The sequence below is a fragment of the Numida meleagris genome, chromosome 23 (assembly GCF_002078875.1).
Source record: "Numida meleagris isolate 19003 breed g44 Domestic line chromosome 23, NumMel1.0, whole genome shotgun sequence".
Taxonomy (NCBI): domain Eukaryota; kingdom Metazoa; phylum Chordata; class Aves; order Galliformes; family Numididae; genus Numida; species Numida meleagris.
In genome coordinates this window covers 3,163,924-3,182,982 of record NC_034431.1, presented here as the reverse complement: position 1 = coordinate 3,182,982, position 19,059 = coordinate 3,163,924, and the positions used below count along the sequence as shown (strand labels likewise).

The 19,059-nt window shown below is 43.7% G+C and overlaps 1 protein-coding gene across 5 annotated transcripts in view; it reads right to left on the bottom strand.

Annotated features, from left to right (window-relative positions):
• CLMP (CXADR like membrane protein) overlaps positions 1-7,911 on the bottom strand; it is a 44,408-nt gene extending 36,497 nt beyond the window's left edge. The window contains exons 1-3 of one of the 5 annotated variants that reach the window (XM_021375921.1): positions 7,880-7,906; positions 5,296-5,405; positions 4,229-4,564 (exon numbers count right to left, since the gene is read on the bottom strand). In XM_021375921.1, the coding sequence (XP_021231596.1) occupies positions 4,229-4,376 (148 nt within the window). In that variant the 5' untranslated portion in view covers positions 4,377-4,564; positions 5,296-5,405; positions 7,880-7,906. Of the gene's footprint in view, positions 1-4,228; positions 4,647-5,295; positions 5,406-7,879 lie in introns of those variants that run through there. The other 4 variants (XM_021375923.1, XM_021375922.1, XM_021375920.1 and 1 more) reach the window with 4 other exon arrangements.

Below are 19,059 nucleotides of genomic sequence, written 5' to 3'. Positions count from 1 at the left end.
AGATAACAACTCACTCAATTTTATCTTGCTTCTTTGAATTCCCTCTGGAGCACCAAATGGACACACTACTTCTCTTTGCTCCCTTTCCCTAGGGTTTTGTAGAGTAGCATTCTAGTAAGGAGGCTCTTGGCCCTGTGTCCTGGAACTAAATTCACACCTCCCAACAGTTCTTTAACTGCTGAAGAAAATGAGCTCTTGCAGTTACCAGCTTTTATGAAATTGTCTTTAGAAGAACAGCCTGCTCTTCAGCTTGATGCACCAAGAATATCACCTGCATTCCTTCATAACCCAATGAAGGAAGAGATGAAATCCACATGGCAGAATCCTGTACAGAGGCCTTATTCACAACTACAGAGCCAAGGATTTTTAAGTGCTGTTAAAACATGGGACAAAAATCCTTGCCCTGCTTAAGTACCCCCATGGAACAAACAGGTAAAGCCAACAGAAGGACCCACAAGAAAACCAGGAGATTGCACATGTATCCTATATCAGTAACCTCAGAAATTCAGGAAATACCCAGAGCAGCAGTGGAAATAAGATCCATCAGTTTAATATTCCAGTTGCTTAAAGCACCTCCCTTGCTTTTTGCTAGTTCAGGTAGAAGCAGTCCATTAAAAAGAAAAGTTCAGTAACCCCACTGGAAGCAGAAGTGCTGGTTTTCATAGCAGTGCATTGGTTCTTGGCTTTTCTAGAACATATTGCATAGTTTTAAGGAGAAGGGCTGTAAGGAAACATGACAGGGCACCATCCAGGATGCCTGTGCTCTTAAAGCAGGAGGGGAAGCAAGTCTCAGAAGTCTGAGAGTCAGTGCAGAACAGCACAGCCCCAGGCTGACCTGCCACTGCCAAACACTGCAGAGCAGCTCCCATTTCATCGAGGATTTTCAGGCTAGAAGTCTGGTGGATACCTAGGCAAATGCATGCTGTCAGACCCAATTGCTCATGCCAACAAGCACTACAGGGATTTGCACCATAACCTTTCCCAGCACAGTGAGACGATCAAGTCTTGGTGTTCAGTGCAGCAACTGTGCACCCCTGGGACAGCCCTGTAAGGGAGTCACTGACCTTAGAGCTGAGAGAACAGAGCTCAGCTACATCTGCACAGAAGGTACTCCTGCCATTTCAGCTGGATCTACTTCAGCAGAATCACTCCTGTATAATACACCAGTTCCTACACACTGAGCATATGTGGGATCATAAGCCAGACTAAATGCACAAATCAGAGCCACCAGCTGCACCTGCATCCATCAGCTACAGCACATGCAATTTCCTGTACCACTGATCACCAAACCCTACTCATCTTTTCCCAAAGACACCATATAGAGTCTTGGCAAAGACCTGGCTCCTGAGGCATCTGTGCTATATCTTGGAGGGTTGACTTCCACACATCCTAATGGCCAGTCAGCTTTAGAGAAACCATGAAGACAGCTCCTTAGCTTCAACTTCAGTATTGGCTAAGAAGATACAAAAGACTCTTGACCATTCTTTCCTGCAGGAGAACTCTTATGGACAAGCAGCTGCCCGCTCCTCATAAAAAAGGGGGAACAATCAGGGCATCATGGAGAGCAACCCCTAATGCTCATATGCAAAGAGTCATCTCAGCAGGAAGACGTGAGAAAGCTGAATGGCTGCGTTGGTTTGGCACATCTCCTTTGGATCTTGAACCCTGTGTTTTCTGTAGGGCAAAGCACATACACTAGCCAACAAGTAATATATGTAACATAATACCGGAGTCAGAAGTAGGCATACAAATAGCACAGAACCACGTTTGATTACAAGACAATAGTTTCCCTTTAACCGAAGGTTTGTTAAAAACAAAGTTGACTTGATCAGGGTGGTGGGAAAAGGCAAAGGAGATCTCTGGCTCCTTCCTGCTTCTTCCACCTTGCCCTTTTTTACAGAACTACAGTCACAGTCTTCCCCAGCCCACATTTAGTAAAGTCTTCATTCTTTCAATGTTTTTAAGCCTCCTTCCAACTGTTTGTCTCATTTTTCCTGTCTCCTCACACAGTTGTTTACTTACTCAAGAAGTAAACAGTACCAAAGACAAGGACCATATACATACACTATCAATAATAATGAAAACTCAGAACTGGCAACTTTCCTTTGACATTTGCTTGGCTTCACTAAACTCCTGTTTCCACCTTACTCCTTCACTTCAACAGTGAGCAAAAGCAAGCAGTCACAGCAACTTTCCACCTTTTCACTACTTTCTCACGCTAGCAAAGGAGATCTCCTATCTCCTCACTCTCTCCCAGGCACAAACCAGGAACAGGGATGGCAATACTTCACATTCCCTAGAACATGCTCCCAGTATCAGTAAATGAAGCTGGATTCAAAGCAGAATGACCAAGCTGTCTGTTGACAACACAGGTACAGCATGGGTAGATCACAGGGCAGTTCAGTACTAACAGCCCCAGGAAATGAGGCATTCCTGGTTTGGCCGTGAGCTTTGGGAAGCCACTTGTCCTCCCCTTGCCACACCTGGGACAACTCCCAGAGAAGCTGAGTAACTCAGATCATGGTTAAATTCAAAAGCTCTTCAGGGCAGAGTTTGTCTTATCTGCTGGGCTTACGCCTTATGAGCATTACAAAGATCCCAAAGGAAGAAGAATGGTTAAATTGTGTTCCCTAGATAAAAGCAGCACTGGTCAAAGGAGAGTTACTGTATCACTACAACACTTCTCCTGTGGCAACTGCTTATCCCTTCTGCTCCTGGCCTCAGTGAGAAGCTTCGGGAGCTGAAGAGGATTCGTGGATCCAAGACTGCAGTTCCTACTCTTCCTCTTTTAAGCGAGCAACCTTGCTGCTCTTCTCCCAACTCCCCCAGAACCACATTGCAGCCATTCCTGCAGGACAGGCTCAGCTAATGCACCCCAAGCAGCAGCCAGGCTGCCCAGCCTGTTCATGGTGCCCCTTCTCAAGAGCCTCCTTAAAGCAGCACTCTCACATTGAGAGGGATTGCCACAGTGAACATGCAGAGAGGACAAACTGCTGCCTGCACTCCCCTATGCATTGTCCACCATGTTCAAATCCCCTCACATTCGCACAGGTAGAACCTTTGCTAACAGCAACTCCCAGATCAACAAGCTTTTCTACAGGCTCTGTACACACACCACCCATCTTTTGGACATTTAGGAATCTGGCTGGTTGGTGTTCCACACCTGTGAGAACAAATGAGGGCTGTTCCCCACAGCATTTCTTCCTAGAGTCTTGTCTGAAATCTCTATTGTAATTGTGTCCACCCACATCAGTCCATCACCCTGCAGGGCTTGGATCTTCCATGGGAATCAAAGACCTGAGCCCCTTTCACACCAGTACCCAGGGTCCTGAGGGGCAGGAGGACCCAGGAACCACAGGTTTGCTCAACCACAACGGATTTCAGAGCTGTCTGCTTGTCAGCACTATGTGGCGAGCAGAGTGAAGACAGGAGCTCACTCATCACATCCCAGTGCCTCTGGAGACACAGATACCCAGGCTGCTTCTGAGTCAGTCCCATAGGCAAGCTCCCCCAGAAGACCTCAGGGCTGCAAACCCTTTCTCCGCAGGCTTTTCCAAACAGCTCTGTTCAGCCCTTCTGCCTTCATTCTCTCTTCGTTCAGTCTCCTCTCCCATTCTCTGCTCCTATTCACCCCTTAACTTCTACCTTTCCCCCCCTTTATTTCAGCAGCCCCTTTCCCTCCCTTTTTTTTCCTTTCTCCCTTTTGTTCCCCCTCCTTCTCCCATTCTTTTCCCCCTTAACTCCTCCCTCTCGCACTTCAACACATCTGTTTTTAATCTGAGGCATCAATTGGAAACAATAACCCCTTTTTATTTAAAAAAACCTGAATGTTAAATATTGAGCAAAGCAAAACAGTTAAACAAATCTGCCGCTATGCTTGGAACAAAGACATTTTGTTCACCTTGCTTTATCGAAGAGGTTCAAACCCCTCACTGGTACACTGCTTAAAAGTGCTGCCCTTTTTAAACTAAAAACACATTCTAAGAAGGGTCTGTATGACCATCAGTCCTAAAAAACACAACAGATTCAGACAGTAGAAGGTCCCTCTGGCCATCAACCTGCTAATAACCAAACCAACACGAAAAGCACTGAACTCAAACGACATTGAAATCAGAGTTTGCCGTAAAAGTTTTTTCTCTGCAAATCCAAATAGCTCACCAGAAATGAATTTCAGTGGCGCAGAGGGGGGCATATGGAAGTTAAATTAAACACCAGAAAACCAACCTACCTAAGAAGAGGATGGAAAGCGCAGACATCCCGTCTCCAAGTGAGAAAGGGACTTTTCCCCCCTTCTTCCTTCTCTCTCCCAGGAACAGCAGGCAGACCTGCACAGGATTCAAAAGAACGCCTCCGGAATGCGCCGAGAGTAATTGCATCCATGTGCCAGAGAAATAACCAACTTCACTCTTTCTCCCCTTCTGCTATTCATCTCCTTGTCCATATTCCATCCGGATTCAGCGAGAGCTTGCAGAGCTGTGGCTGGTAATTCAGGCCCCGGAGTTTCTGGAAGAGGCAGAGCAGCAAGGAGTTGGTATCTACAGCAGCGCAGACTGATTTTGCACGTCTGAAAAGGAAAGGAGAGAAGCAGGGGAAAACACTGCGCTCAATGTTCACCACATGGCTGCCTCCCAGAAGAGCCCCTCCCTGCCATCAGCTGGGATTAATAGCTAGGACCAGTCATGTGGGTGAGGTAGAGCTAAGTTCTAGCAGTAACATATAGAGATTTACCTTGGGAGGAGAAATGAGGATTTTATGAGCGTCAGAGCAGTAAAGTTTGGAGGCAGCGAAATCCAGCATGGAAAAAAGAATCAGATTCATCCATCAACAGCTCTCAGGAAAAGCACACATGCTCTTCAGAGCTACAAGCACAGTCACATATACATTCAGTATATACACTGCCTATATGTAGTGGAATTAAAGCTTTTGGTCTTACTGAAGGCTTTCTTCCTATCTGGTTTAATTTTTTTCAATAGGTCTGAGTCTCCAGGAAATAACAATCCTAAGAACTGATCAGATCATGCGTGTTTAAGAAATGCTAGCTCAGCTTTACCAGGTTTTCCGCTGTGAAAACAAAACACTGTTTCCATAAGAAGGATCCGATTTAACAGGGAGTGGAGCTCACAGACAGCTCTGATCGCCTTTGAGCTGAAACAGCCAGAACTGAACTTCTTAATGCTTCACTCATATGCTTTTAAATCTCACCTCATCCAGCAAGGCCATGGGAATGATGTTGTTTTTACACACTTGCTCTGATCTGCTGTACTTCACACACACAGGACATGCTTACACCTTTACCTCTGTGTACCATGGAATACATCTCCTTTGCAGATAAACCAAGCACTTGCAGCTTCCCCACACAGATAGGAACAGAAGGGTAATGCTGGCCACTTGGAACTCCGCAGGAGCTGTGAAAGCAACCAAGGAGCTGGCTGAATATTCAGGTGGCTGCCCCGTGCTGATGTATTGCTGCAGCTATGCTGACACCGGGGCCCTACAAAGCACTATGGGACTTAATTACCTAACTCTTTAAGAATGTATAAGCTTTGCAAGCATTTACTGGAAGACAGGACACATTGCTACCCCAGGTAGAGTAGGAACTGAGATAGATCCATTTGAGAAAAGTAACACGGATGGAAATTCTCTTCCTACATCATGTTTCATTAAGCAGTTTCCCTTGCCCCTCCTTTGCTTCACAGATAGAAATAAAACCACGACTCCTCTCCAGAACAGCTGTTCCCTGCAACAGTGAGAAAACTGATGGACACTATTTAACTAATACAGCCTGGCAACACAAGTGGATGGAACAATTCCTACAAAGCATCGCATGCCATAGCATGGGAGCTAGATACCCTCCTACCTTCGCCCCACACACTTGACCAAACAGGCTGCTTGCTTTCGAACAGCTGAGTGGATCTGAGCTGATATCATTGATTTTCAGTGTAGGACATAAATCAATGGAGAAAAGTGCATTTAATCCTTTCCCCCTCTCTCCAGAAGCCAAGCAGCACTGGGCTTGTCTCTCTGCATTACAAATCTGACAGAAGATGTCCCAAGCAATGCTGTAAATACCCGGCATGCTGCTTTGCTTTCATAGAATAAATGCATCAGCAACAAGGATGGAGAGATGTGGTGTCACCCTGCACTAGCTGCCCAGCCTCCACATCAGCACAGAGCTGGGATAGCTAGGAGGTGACCACAGAACAGAGAGGATGCTGAAAATCAGAAGAGACCATGCATGTCAAATTTCCTTCATCATCTCAGCCAAGCCATTCCTCAGCCTGTTCCCATACTACAGTCCTTCCAGTAAGCTCCTCAAGAGCTTCGGGGTTCAGTGGGGATTCTCCCTCTGGCGTTCACACTTGTTATGGCAAGGGCATGTCCCACCAGTATCAGCCCAGTAATGGCTGGGGAAGGCACACACATGAGCAAACATACCACTCACACCAGCACATCCTCTCTCAAGACCTCTGCTGACTGTTTGGGGCTTACCAAAGTCTTATAACAGCACACTTTTTTTTTTAATCCCCAGAAGGGGCTAATTCATTTAGCAGGCTCATGAATTATTTCACCTCTTCCTATACAACACCAGCACAGCAAGGAAATGGTATATCATACACATCTCAGCAGGGGGAGAGCAGAGCAGATGAACTGTTGCTATCACAAACGTTAAGAAAAATTAAGGTTTGGATTAAAATAGCTGCACACAGAGCACCTGCAGAAACCCTCATGGGCCACACACCAGCTTTTCCTGGTTTTCCCCAGTACCACCTCAATGTCAGCCTCCCCCACATTTCCTTAAGTCCTGCCAAGAAAATATGCTCCCAGACCCACACAGCCCAGGAACCTGCCCAGCCCTCCTTAGCTCATTCCTGCACCTCAGCTAGCAGAAGCTCATAGAGGGATCCTCTCTGAACCTAAACATACATCCTTCTTGGACATTTAGGAAGAGAAAAATCAAGGAATCCAGCTCTATCACCACCTTTCTTTTCTATGTTTTCCTCCAGGAATACTAACACACTACAGCTGCAAACCCAGCCCTCTTGCATCTATCCTTTCTGTCAGCTCTCTAAGACTCTGAGGAGAAGGTTACTACCTGCAGATGAAGTGTTTTAAGCAACTTACTGATGCAGCCAGTAGAAAGACAGGTTTCATCCACAAGGACAACCAAAAGAACATGGTGAAACTGCTGAGCAAGGCTCTGCTAGGTCCAGCCTTTGGCAAAACACGCTTTGACAAAGTCAAAGCAAGCCATGAAAATGAATCTACTTCATGGGAAAGCTCAAAGCAGTCAAGGAGGAATAGTAGGGCAGAAAATAAAACCCTTCATGCAGCTCTCACAAGCCTGCTGTTGGAAAGGTTGCTTTACAATACATCAGAGTCAGACACTTACTTACAAACCAGTTGCTTGGAAGTCTCTCCTCTCTCATGCAGGCTTCAATAATTGATCATAAAAGCACCATTAGTCATTTAATATTAGTTAAAAGTCTCACTTCAACAAGCCTTCACACTCGTTGTCAGTAAGTACATCTTCAAGAGAGAAACAAACAACTAAAAAGCTTCTAAAAGCTCTCCTCAGTCCTAAAGCAGCTCAGGCCACATGGTTTAGTTTGAGCATTTATCTGTGAGAATACGTTCTTACTACAGATTAAAAAGCCTTATTACGCACATAAACCAGATACTAAACCGCATACATATAAAATAACTCAATTAAAAAATAAATAACTGATGCTGGATTTTATTCTGCTCTTCCTGAAGGCACTGTGTTATGCAATGAAAAGCACAACAACAAGAGCACAGCAAGGTCCCATGCTACAGCAAGTAAGGACTTGTTCAAACACAACAAGCAGAGGCACAAAAATAAAGGAAAGGAGCTACTTACCTTCACAAGGCCTCAGGTACACAGGGGTGTCCAGCAAGATGCTCTCACCTCCACTGCCAACCCTTAAATGAGGTCTGGGGAGGGGTGGATCCTGGCTCCAGCTCTTTGGGTCACTCGGGTGCATTGCATGCAGCTGAGCTCCCCTGGGCTGGTCCTGCCTTCCTACCAGGTGCTCCATCACTGCTTCAAGCCCTGACTTAGCATTTCTGCTGTACTCTGCCAATGAAATACCATGCCTAAATTTGCCACCGATGAGATTGGATAATTGGGAAGTAAAGGCTGTCTACCAATCACAGGTGTGAAGCAGCTAAGGTTAAAACGTGTCTGAATGCTTATAAATGTTTTTGTATGGATGCTTTGTTTTTTTGAGTGTGCTTTAAAATCTGAAAGTGTGCATGTACTTGTAGGAAGTGTATGTGAGCTAGTTAGGAGAAACACGTAGCAGCATCATTAAGATTGAAAAAGGAAGGTGTTCCTACTGTAATAAATATTTTTGGATGTGTTCTTTATTTAGAATGTGTTTTCAATATAGGACTCTTTAAAAATGTGGGCTTTTTTCTGCTTAAGGTAAGAAAAGCTTTATTTTGCACTACTGATTTGCTTGAGTCAATAATAACTAAAGGTCTGATAGCATAAGTTGTACTTTGTTATGTTCATATACATAGTATAAAAGTAGCTTTTCTGTAAATCAAATAGAAGTAATAGTAACTAAAATACAATGGTGAAAACCCAAGATGATTTGAGTTAATCAGGACAACTTGAGTCTAAGTAGTAAGGTATTCTTTTTTAAATTAGGATCTGTGAGGGATTTTTATTTTTTGTATTATATTTTTAGCGTGACTGAATCTTTTCTGGAGTAGGGTCATGGTTTGGGCACGCGAAGTTAAATAAATACAATGTAGGGAAAGAAAACCACGTTAGAGAAGCATTGAGTGAGATTGAATCCCCTGAAAGCGTTTAGCAACGGGCTAAGGTCTTCGGGCTCCAAAAGGAAACAGGAAGATTTGTTTCAAACCAGAGAAGGCGAGGAAATGGCTTATTTGTAGAAATTTCTCTCTCGTTTATTAATCTCGTTACTTGTGACCATGACATGTGTAAAACCGATCTGCTGGCTGCTGCTAAACACCTAACTCAATTTACAAGCGGACAAAGATTTGTGACGCGCAGCGGCTGTTTGCAGGACAGCAGGAAACAAACCTGAAAATGTCACCCAACTGCTTAATAGGTGTCCTAATCCCCGTGCCGCTACAGTGACCTGTCACAGCAGGGGCAAAAAATCTGGAATGAAAATCATCAGTGGAGATTTGTTGGCTTACTCTCTAAAAATGCTTCTTCTAGGTCAGGGTTAAAAAATGCTGCGAAGTGAAGATGAGATGGGGGTAATGTGGTTTTTGAATGGCAGCCAGTTCACTGCAAGCATGGGGCCAGGCAGAAGCCCTCTGTCCCTGGGGCTTTTGGTTTAGCCCTCGCTAATACAGAGTTCACTTGCAATATGTGGGATGTTAAAGGCCTATTTATTCAAGAAAAACCAACGCAATAAACTGGAGTTGTGTTCTGTTGCTATTGACTGTCTGGGATTTGAGCACCCACCGTACTGGAGTACTCTATCCCTTCTCTGAGAGTCAACAGGCTGTTAATTTGTGAACCATCTGAAAATGATCTGTTTGAGATGCTTAGAAGTGATTTGATATTGTAAGACGAAGGCTGTTGTTCGCTGGTTGTGTGTGTTTTGGTTGGGCGTGATGCATTTCGTCCTTCTCGTGTTTACAGTTGTTGCACTTGAGTTGTGTTTTCCTTTTCAGCAGTCAAGTCTTCTAAATGTGATGGCTAGAATGACAGAATAATTTCATTAGGTATCCAGTGTTGCAGGAAACGTACAAAGCCGTTCGGATAAATCCTTTTTTTGCCAATGCTACATTGAACATATTGTTCTACAGAGTCAAGATTTGGAGATCCCAAGAACAATATGAACGCTGAAGCATGCATGCTTCCACTGAAATTGCTCAATATTTAGTTTTAATGACTGTGTGCTGTGGTCTTGATGTCTTACTGGGTAATGCAGCATATTTACCTCGTGGTTGGAACAGCTTGGATGCCTTGCTGAAATATTCTCTTTGTTGTTATTCAGCTCTGGTATCAATATAATGCAGCCTGCAACTGTTCTGACAGGCTCAAATGTGTGGAGTTATAAGGACACAAAAATCTGGGATGGTTTCAGGGCAGTCTGCATGCTTTAGGGTCATTGTAGTTGGCATCAAAATGCTGTATGAGTACTGCCTGGTATTTTTCTTCTGATTAGACGTATACGTTATATCTGCTGATAAACTGAACTTCAGTCTGTTGAAAAATGACTGTTTCAGTTTAAAAGTGCTGGCTTAGTGCATTCTTAATGGGTTTGGGTTTGTGCCCTGTGTCCATATGCTCTGAAAATGCTGAAGCCTGTGAAGCTGCCCAGGCACACTTACACGTGCAAACTTGTTGTACACTCATGCATATGTGAGGTGCATAATTGCTCAGCTTTTCTTTTGCAGTTAGCTCGAGGCAAATGTCCTGTGAGGTTATGTTTAAATAATGCCATCTAAGATAATCATTTAATGTATATTACTAATTTAATGTGAGCTGTAAGGAGTGAAGGTTCCAAGACCTGTTCTTTCAGCTCCTATTAAGATGCCAGCGTGGTCACTGATGCTCTGATGCTGCCTCTGCATGGCTAAAAGACACTTGGAAAGGTTTACTGCTCAATTGGGAAACCTTTTCTGACAGTCTCAGTGGCACAAATCAAACTCAGGACCTAGATCTTGGCAATTAGAGTGAGTCATTGCATCACCTAAGACTGCATGGGCAATATTCAGATGGGAGACTTCCAATAAATTGGCGTGAAATAAAAGGACACAGCTTTACCTGAGGTACTGATCAAATTATAGACATGCCTGGGAACGTAGGGGATGCAAGGGTCAACAACGAAAGGAATGGGCAACAGCTGTATTATTGGGTTCAGACAGCAACTGTTTGCCTGGTGACTAAATGAGTGTGTTCCTCCGTGTCTTTAGGGTTGGTGTTGTGATATTCATGTTGGTGATCTGGATGATAGGACAAAGTGCTGCCCTCAGTAAGCTCTTGTATTGCCGGGAACTAGCTGATAGATTGAAATCTATGGTTGCTGTTAGGAGAACAGTGATGGGCTGGAGTAACGGAGCTTCCAAAGCATAGGCAGAGGCCAATTTTGTGTGTGGTTTTTTCCTTGATTTTGGTCACATTTCTGCCAGTAATGATGGTGCTATTTCTTTCCTTCGCCTCTTGTTTCTTCATGTTTACTTCTGTTCCGTACTGTGTAGTAGTCCTTGCTTCCTTTTAGTTTTAATTAAAGGAGAGCAGGTGGACAAGACAGGTTTGTTCAAGCTTCTTGAAAGCTGAATTACAATAGCCTAGCATCTCTAAGGAAAATAAACCTTCACGGTCCCTGTAGTAAGGACAGATGCATAACAATTTCCTTCCTGTGCACACAGAAATATTCATGAAGATGTTGAGATTGCAAGGCTGGAGTGAGAGCATGCCATCAATAAATAAAGAGCATCAGTATCTTACGACGTTAGTGAGGAAAGAATGACATTTTTTGCTTCCATTTCCTTCTATTTTAGAACATTCAGGTTATAATATTCAGCTCAAAATGACACTTGAAGCAAGTTTCTGAAGATGGGACTAAAAAATCTACTTTGCGTTGTACTAAAGGAATCCATTAAGCTCAGTGGGGAATGCACAGATGTGCAAGACTCCCCCAAGCATCTCCACTGGGCATCTAGGTGTCTGAGATGGCTGGCTGATGAATATGAGTGCCTTGACTTCAGGCTGGAGATGGCCTGGAGGAATGTCAGGAAGACAGGTTCCCCAGGAAGTGTATATAGGGAGGCAAGTGAGCTGGTGGATCTCAGTATTCTGTCTGGTAACTGTAGGCAGCCTACAGGCTGTTACTTGATTCTAGTCTGAGGTGTATCACCTGCAAGGCAACATCCTTTTTACTTGGAGCTGTCTGCCTACCTTGTATGCTGTCCAGCAATGTTCACCTGTCTAACACAGTGTTATGTAGTTCCCATGGAAAGAGTTGTCTTGGTCTGTCAGTTCTTCCATGCGGTACCTCCTTCTAGGATGGAGACCTTGATCTTGGATGATTTGGGGAGAAAAATCCGAGTGTTTCAAAGCTTCATTTTTAACAAAAATCCTTTCAACTCTAAGGCTGACCAACATCCATGCTAATGCTGAATATGCCCAGTAGACTCTGGTAAACTCTTGTAACTTCTTAATGCTTGTTTCTTTCCTAATGACAGCACAGAGATGTGGAAGTGCTGATAGATAGCATAGGAGGAGGCTGTTTGCTAGGTAAAGATGCAGCTCAGGCTGGGAAAAGCTATCATGCATAATCCCATAACCTCTGGAACAAAACTGTGCAGCTGAGATTGTCCCCTCTCCTAAACATCTGGGGGCAGTTAAACATCTGGGAAGCTGGAGGTTCCCCAGTTGCTGACTTCTGGCATCTTTTCCACCCCTTGAGATGATCAGATCTTTCTCATTTTTATCATGCTTGCTCCATTCCTGCAGAGGAAAAATCTCATTCAGGTATCGTTAGCCCTAGCTTCAGACGTACAGTCTGAGAGGCAGCAGTCTGTGATCACAGACAGCGTGCACCTCCTCTATTAAATGCTGCCACAGAAAAAGCAGTGCTCAGCCCAAGTACATGTTGCTGCTCTGGTGCATCAGCGGGGTGGTGAAAGAGGAGGGGCTTGGCAGACACAAACTCCTGTTCTGAATGACTTTACCTGGAGGTAATCTCTTCCGCCAGGCTGAGCCTGACATTAAAAATGGAAGAAGCCAGGGACATTTTCCACCCAAAGCTCAATGGAAAGTGGCAGGTGTCAGATTTTTGCAAATTTCTCTCTAACTCACAGGCTTCTGCTGACAGGGACTTGAAGGCTCCAACCTGGAAAAGCTCCAAACTGTATTTCTGCAACTAACTTAAAATACAAAATATTTTTAAAAGATGGAGGTGAGGGAGTGGGAAGGACAACAAGGTGAAAGGTAGGAGTGGAAATGAGAAGTGATGTGGGGGAAAATCTCATTGGTATGCTCTTAGCTGAGGATGCTCACTTGGGTGCTGCTTCGGTCATTTAGAACGCTGTGCCTTTGCCAAGAACACTGAACACGGGACAGGATTTTCCTTCTCTTGTCATTCAAGATGTGGAGAAAACTGTTCACTGGTCCACTCCTTTTGCTATCCCTTCCTGGGTTGCCACCTGCACCTTCTTCTGTGTGTTCCATTCAAATGCCCTCAGTGTGTGCTGTATGCAGGTGAATTCTTGGTATCTTGCAATACAGTGTCCGATGATCAACTCAGGAATAGATGCTACAGGAAAGCAGGTCCCAACTTTTGGTGAATCATTTCCTGGTTCTGACAGATACATGATAAATCTGTCTTGAATGGCACTTGTGTGTTTTGTCATGGCAATACATCTCATGGAATTAATCAGCCCTGCAGTCTGACTTGGATAGGACGCACTCTTCGTTGAAGCAAGCAGTGAAGATACTGCCCTTCAACCAGTTACTGTGTGTCAGCTGCAGAGCGGTCATTGTTCCTCCTCTGAGGCTGCTATGACTGCAAGTGATGCAACTCAGGCTAGATTGTAATGGGAGATGTTTGGAAAATGCAGAGGTGGTGCTCGGGAACCTCTGTCCTGAGCTGTCAGCTTTCGGAGAGCTGCTTTGAAGTAGTGTGTAAACTGGCACCTAGGAAGCAGCGCTCTTCCCTCCCCACCTCCCACTGCTGCTTTCTTAGACAAAGGAAAACAAACCATTGAATCTCTGAGCTTGAGACATGCAAATGGAACCTGTCGGTGCTCCCTGGGTAGGAAGAGGATTGTGTATTTGTTGCTTGGAGGAAAGTGTTTTACATATTAACTAGCTCAGTTTGCAAGCAGAGGAATTAATCAGGGTATGATACCTAAGGAAGCTTTTGCTTGCTTGTATCTGGACAGGAACTAGAGGGAGCCAACTTTCAGATGTTTGAGCTCTGGATTACTGCAACAGAAGAAGGTTTGAAGTGAGTTATTCTGGTTCAATTAGGCTGTGTGACCTGCCACACTTACTCTTTTCTTTTCAGTTTGTATTGGCTGAATATCGAAGCTTGAAATACCTCATGAAATGTCTTTTCCGCTGCCACTTCTAATTTCTACCTCTTATGCAGGTGGATCTTCTTAGTGTGATATATTCTTAGATTAGGACTAAAGTTCCCATTCAATGACCATCAGCCATGTTAGGAGTACAAGCAAGCTCCTAAAAGCCTGTGCAAGCAGAAAGTTGACTTTGAGGTTATTTTTTTCTCTTACAGTGATGTTCATTGATCTCCCTTTGACATTGTACTAACTTAAGGCACTCTCATTGTTTAAAGTAAAAATATCCTAAAAAAATACAGAATAAGCAAAGGAAATACTTTGACTTCTGGAATAAAGACTTGTGACATTGTATTTGTATCCCTATGTCCCTCAAATCCTGTTGGTGGACAGGAATTAAGTAACTGATGCTTTATGATCTGATGAAATGTTCAGGCTTCAGTAAAATCACCTCCTTTAGAAGGAAGACTGAGCAGATCTATTGCAGCTGTCTGTATCATTACCTCCCCTTTCGAGATGGAAACTGAATGTGGGGGGTGTTCAGTTACTGGAGTTATCAGGCAACATTACTGTGCTTTCAGAACAGGAGAGCTGAGGTTTGGGTGGTTGCCCTTTGATCTACTCGCTCCTCTGATGTCACCGTGCTTGGATTTTTCACTTGTAATTACTTCCTCTACCTTTGGTAACCTGAGGATAGGAAGTTAGTTAGAGGAGAGGCAGGAACGAGTTCTTTCTGTTGGAGCAGTAGTTTTGGTTGCTTTTGTTACAAATGTTTTAGTGAACTTTTAAGCAAGTTGTCACGATGTGTTACCATGAGAATTAAGGAGAATCTCCATAAACAGGCTGTAAAGGGATAGCAACATGAACTGTGCTGTTATTTTGACTGTGTTGCAAACCAATGGTTTTTAATAGCCTCCTCCAAAGAGGACAGCTGCTGAGAGCTGAAGGCAGCCAAAGCTCCAGGTGAAAAGCTGCTCAGAAATCTTGTCTTAGTTGTGATACACGAGAATACTCTCCCTGCCTTGTGGAAGATAAAATCTGAAGACAGAACAACTGAACTTGGCCAGGGTAGAAGTCTGGCAAACGGAGTTTTCTGTGTGATGCTGGTTGGTAGTAAGGTGTAGGGGTAGAGCAGGGGAACCAGGCAAGCATGATGTGATCTTCTCCTTTATACCATCCTAGCTTTTTGCAAGGAGTAACTCAGACTCCGTGAGCTGCAGGCTGTAGCTACCCCACAGTGTTAGATGGTTGGAGAAACTGATTCAGTGGAGCTGGGGAAACTGAAAGATGGAAACCTACTGTTTTCAGCTTGTCCATTTCTGACTCAGTACTGCTTCTTACAACTATGTGGCTCAGTGTTTCATCTAACACCCCACATCACTGCATCGGAGAAATGACAGAAATTGGAAACAGTCCGAGGCTTTAATGCAGTCACTGTATGCCTAGCTATGCTCCTAATTACACACTGAGATAAGGTGGCATATCAACATCCTGTGTGTCAAAGGATGAAGTCTGTCTGTGCACGATGGTGGCTGAATTCCTTGAAGCACCTCATGGTTTTGTGCTTATACCTGTGCTTAAACCTACACAATATATGTAACAATGCACGGATGACCGCAGCTATGATTTTTCTATTGATGGTAAATCATCCTTTAACCCTGGTGCATGTAAAAGGTTGAGCGTTTTCTGTTTCTTTAGCATGTAGCTCTGAATTATTTATGACTGACCTTCAAAAAAAAAAAAGAAAAAAAGAAAAAAAAACGATTAATGGCAATGCTCTCGAATGTAAATATTTTTTGTAAGTACACTGTGTGTCTGTTTGGAGCTGAAGACAAAATAACATGTCTGGAAGATAACACAAAAAGCTCTTTGGAGCCTGCATTGTGGAAGCTGTGCCTGCTGTCTGAGCTGGGAGATGCTGGGTGGTCTGGCTGTTGCTGGCAGGGGAAGCAAGTTCCAGCCCTCGCAGAGCAGGCAGATGTAGCTTTTCTCTTATGCTGCATCCCATCATTCATACTGAGGGAAAAGAACAATGAGATCACTTACTGAGAAGTTCATCTCTGGGCGACCAGATGCTCTGTTGCTGATGTTGCTGGGGTTATGTAAAAAGGGGTATTTCTGGTTTGAGAGATGCACAGAACAAGCCACCTCCTAAACTAGTCACTTCACTGAGCAACTGCGCAGTTAGAAATCTTTAGCTTTGTTCTTGTTGACATCCAGAAGGGAAGGAGCATTGGATCAACTGTGTTATGTGTGTGGGTTCCATGTTCTGTGGCTGTGGGACAGAGTAGCTGGAAAAAGCCTGCAGAAAAGCTGACACACTTGCTAGCACCTGATCTAAAGCGGTATGTCAGTGTTGTGGTGGGAGCTAAAGGTAGGATTTGTACCTCAAGAACTGGTTTCCATGATGTTTGCTCAGCCCTTTGGGCTGGCATGCTTCTGACAAGGCTACGTGGGCCTTTAGTGAGCTGTCCCTTGACACCTGAGTGCAGAAGGTCTGCATTTGCAATTGAACATGTCCTGAAGCCTGTTGAATTACGTGTTTCAGGCAGACATGTAAGTTGTTACAGAGAAAGAGCCAGATGTTTCCAGCGTGTTGTGGATTTTTTGGAGTTGAGCTGCAAGGAGGGGGGAAAAAAAGAGTTGTTTCATAAATAATTCACAGACCATGCTCTGTCAGGATTCGTGCTTCTAACTGGGCAGATTCCCGTCAACATTGCTGTGTTTCCTGGAGCTTCACTATGTTAAAATGTTGGTGACTGGGTGTCAATTTCTCTCCAGCAGCACAGCATTGTCTTATGATCGGATGGAGGAGCAAATTGCAAGAACAATGTGGATGCATTCCATAACCAAACATCCGCCTTCATTTTCTAAGCAAGTTGGATTTCTAGACTGAGCAATGGGAGAGTTGCTTCCTCTTCAAGAACTTGTTTGCTGAACAGATCATGAGTTTGAGAATTGCAGTGAAGTTTCTCTCAGTAATAGCTTGCTTTTGCTGTGAGTACACACGTAGGTGCTCCATAAGGAAGGATAATGAAATCCAAAATAATTCTCGGGATCTGCAGTCTACTCTTTCTCTGTATCTGAGGCACTTGTAGGAAAATACTTGATCATAAGAATTTCTTCAGACTGTATCTGACTTGATCTGTCGGCTGACCCCAGCAATGCACTGAAACCCACAACAGAGGCTTTTAAATCTCTTAATTTGATGTGAATTCTATTCAGCCCGTTTCTATGTTCCAAAATCTTTAAGTATCAGGTTATGTGGGCTGCAAGAAAAATGAAGAGAGGAGTGCATGTTGTCACAGACAAAAGGGATAGAGAAGGAAGAGCTTCTGGCTGTGGTCAGAGAAGAAACTAGCCTGAGGAAAGAAGGGAATCTTAAAGATACTACAAGCTTCCTGTAAATTTTCTTTCCTTCATTCATCAAGATGCTTGTGATTACTGGTAGTTCAGGAATGTAGCCCGTTCCTACTCTGTATTTTGTACAGTGAAGTAGAAAATGTCTCCTCGTTTCAGATTCTCCTCTGTCACATTGATTACAGTGATCTTAGAGAAGGACGGGATGATCTTTAGCAGCAGAAACCCACGATTTTTTGCAGCTTCTGTACTCTGCAGGAAATGCTATAAATTGTTCATCCTGATGGTGAATTTCCAACAGAGCTGGAGCTTAAGCTGAACTACGTCCAACTGCAGTTTCTTGAATTTCTTAAATTAAGAGGTGTTAGAAGCTGATATTAGCAATAGATAAAGCACTGCTGGTTAGTAGATAATCTAGCTTAGCACATGCTGTTCTTGACAAGGATCTTTCCTTCTGCTTTCAGTGGGCTGGTTTATCACTTTGCCATATCCAGCTCTCTGCCATTCTAGTCAAAATTCTTAAGGAAGAGTGAAGCTCTGCCAGCGTATATTATATGCTTAAGACAATTTCTTGTTCTGACTGATCCGGCAGTAAGACAAGCTCTGTGCTAAGCAATGCCCTCTTTTGTGCCTTCTGTGTTTTGTTGAAGAAATCATCTACAAAGTAGGTGCTGCTTGCACCCCGTTCTCAGGCAAGTGAGGTAAAGGCAAGCACTGATTTGTATTTATTTTTAGCATTTTTGATTTCAGCTTTGTGTTACCTAAGAGTTTTGAAGGTGGAAGTTGATTCTAAGGTGATTCTGGACTGAATTCTGGAGCTGCTGAAACAGTGTAACGTGGGATGTCTCCATCTATTTGACTTCATTTCTACAGCAGATGATTAATGTGTCTTCCAGCATAACTTGACGTGCTGCTTCATTCTATGGCCTACATAGAGAATGAAGGTGTCAGAGTTTGATCCCCAGCTAGAGACTTGTAGTGGATGGAGTTCTTGCCTTCTAAATATGCCTGTAGTGTACCGCTTGTGGGTACTGCCATTTTTAAGAGCGTTCATTAACCTGGAACCATGAGAAAGGGGGAAAAAAATGGCATAGCTTTTTGCTAAGTGTAGCTGTATCAATGAATTAAACAGAAATACATTTCTCAGCAATTGCTGGGCACAGCATTTTCAAGGGATGTCAGTAGTGCTTGCAGTAAACAAGTACGTTTATCAGTCTGAGGTGAAATAGGAAAATTCTGAGTACCTTGAAACGAAAATGGAACAAGGGACCTATAAATGGAAAACAGTCTATTCTAGTCATTAAATATTGAGGCATATGTCAAAACCGATGAAACTGATGAGAGAATGCTTCTGTTGATGCTATTGTTATGAAAATTAGGAGTGGAGTGAAGATGCACAGCAAGATGAAAGCTCAGGGGTATGTCAGACTCAGGTTTATTACAATTACAGTCCAGAGATGTTCAGATTAAAATTATCCTGATGCAAGGCTCCATGTCTCTATCCTGTCCCTTAGATACAGAGGGGGTAGTTGAATATTATGGGCTACAGCAGCATTGGAGGGCTTCATTTGGAACAGTGCATGTTGACATTAGATGCTCTACAAATACAGAATGCTGTCCCTGATTTTCATTTATTCCTCTCTGTTGGGCTAAAGGAAAACT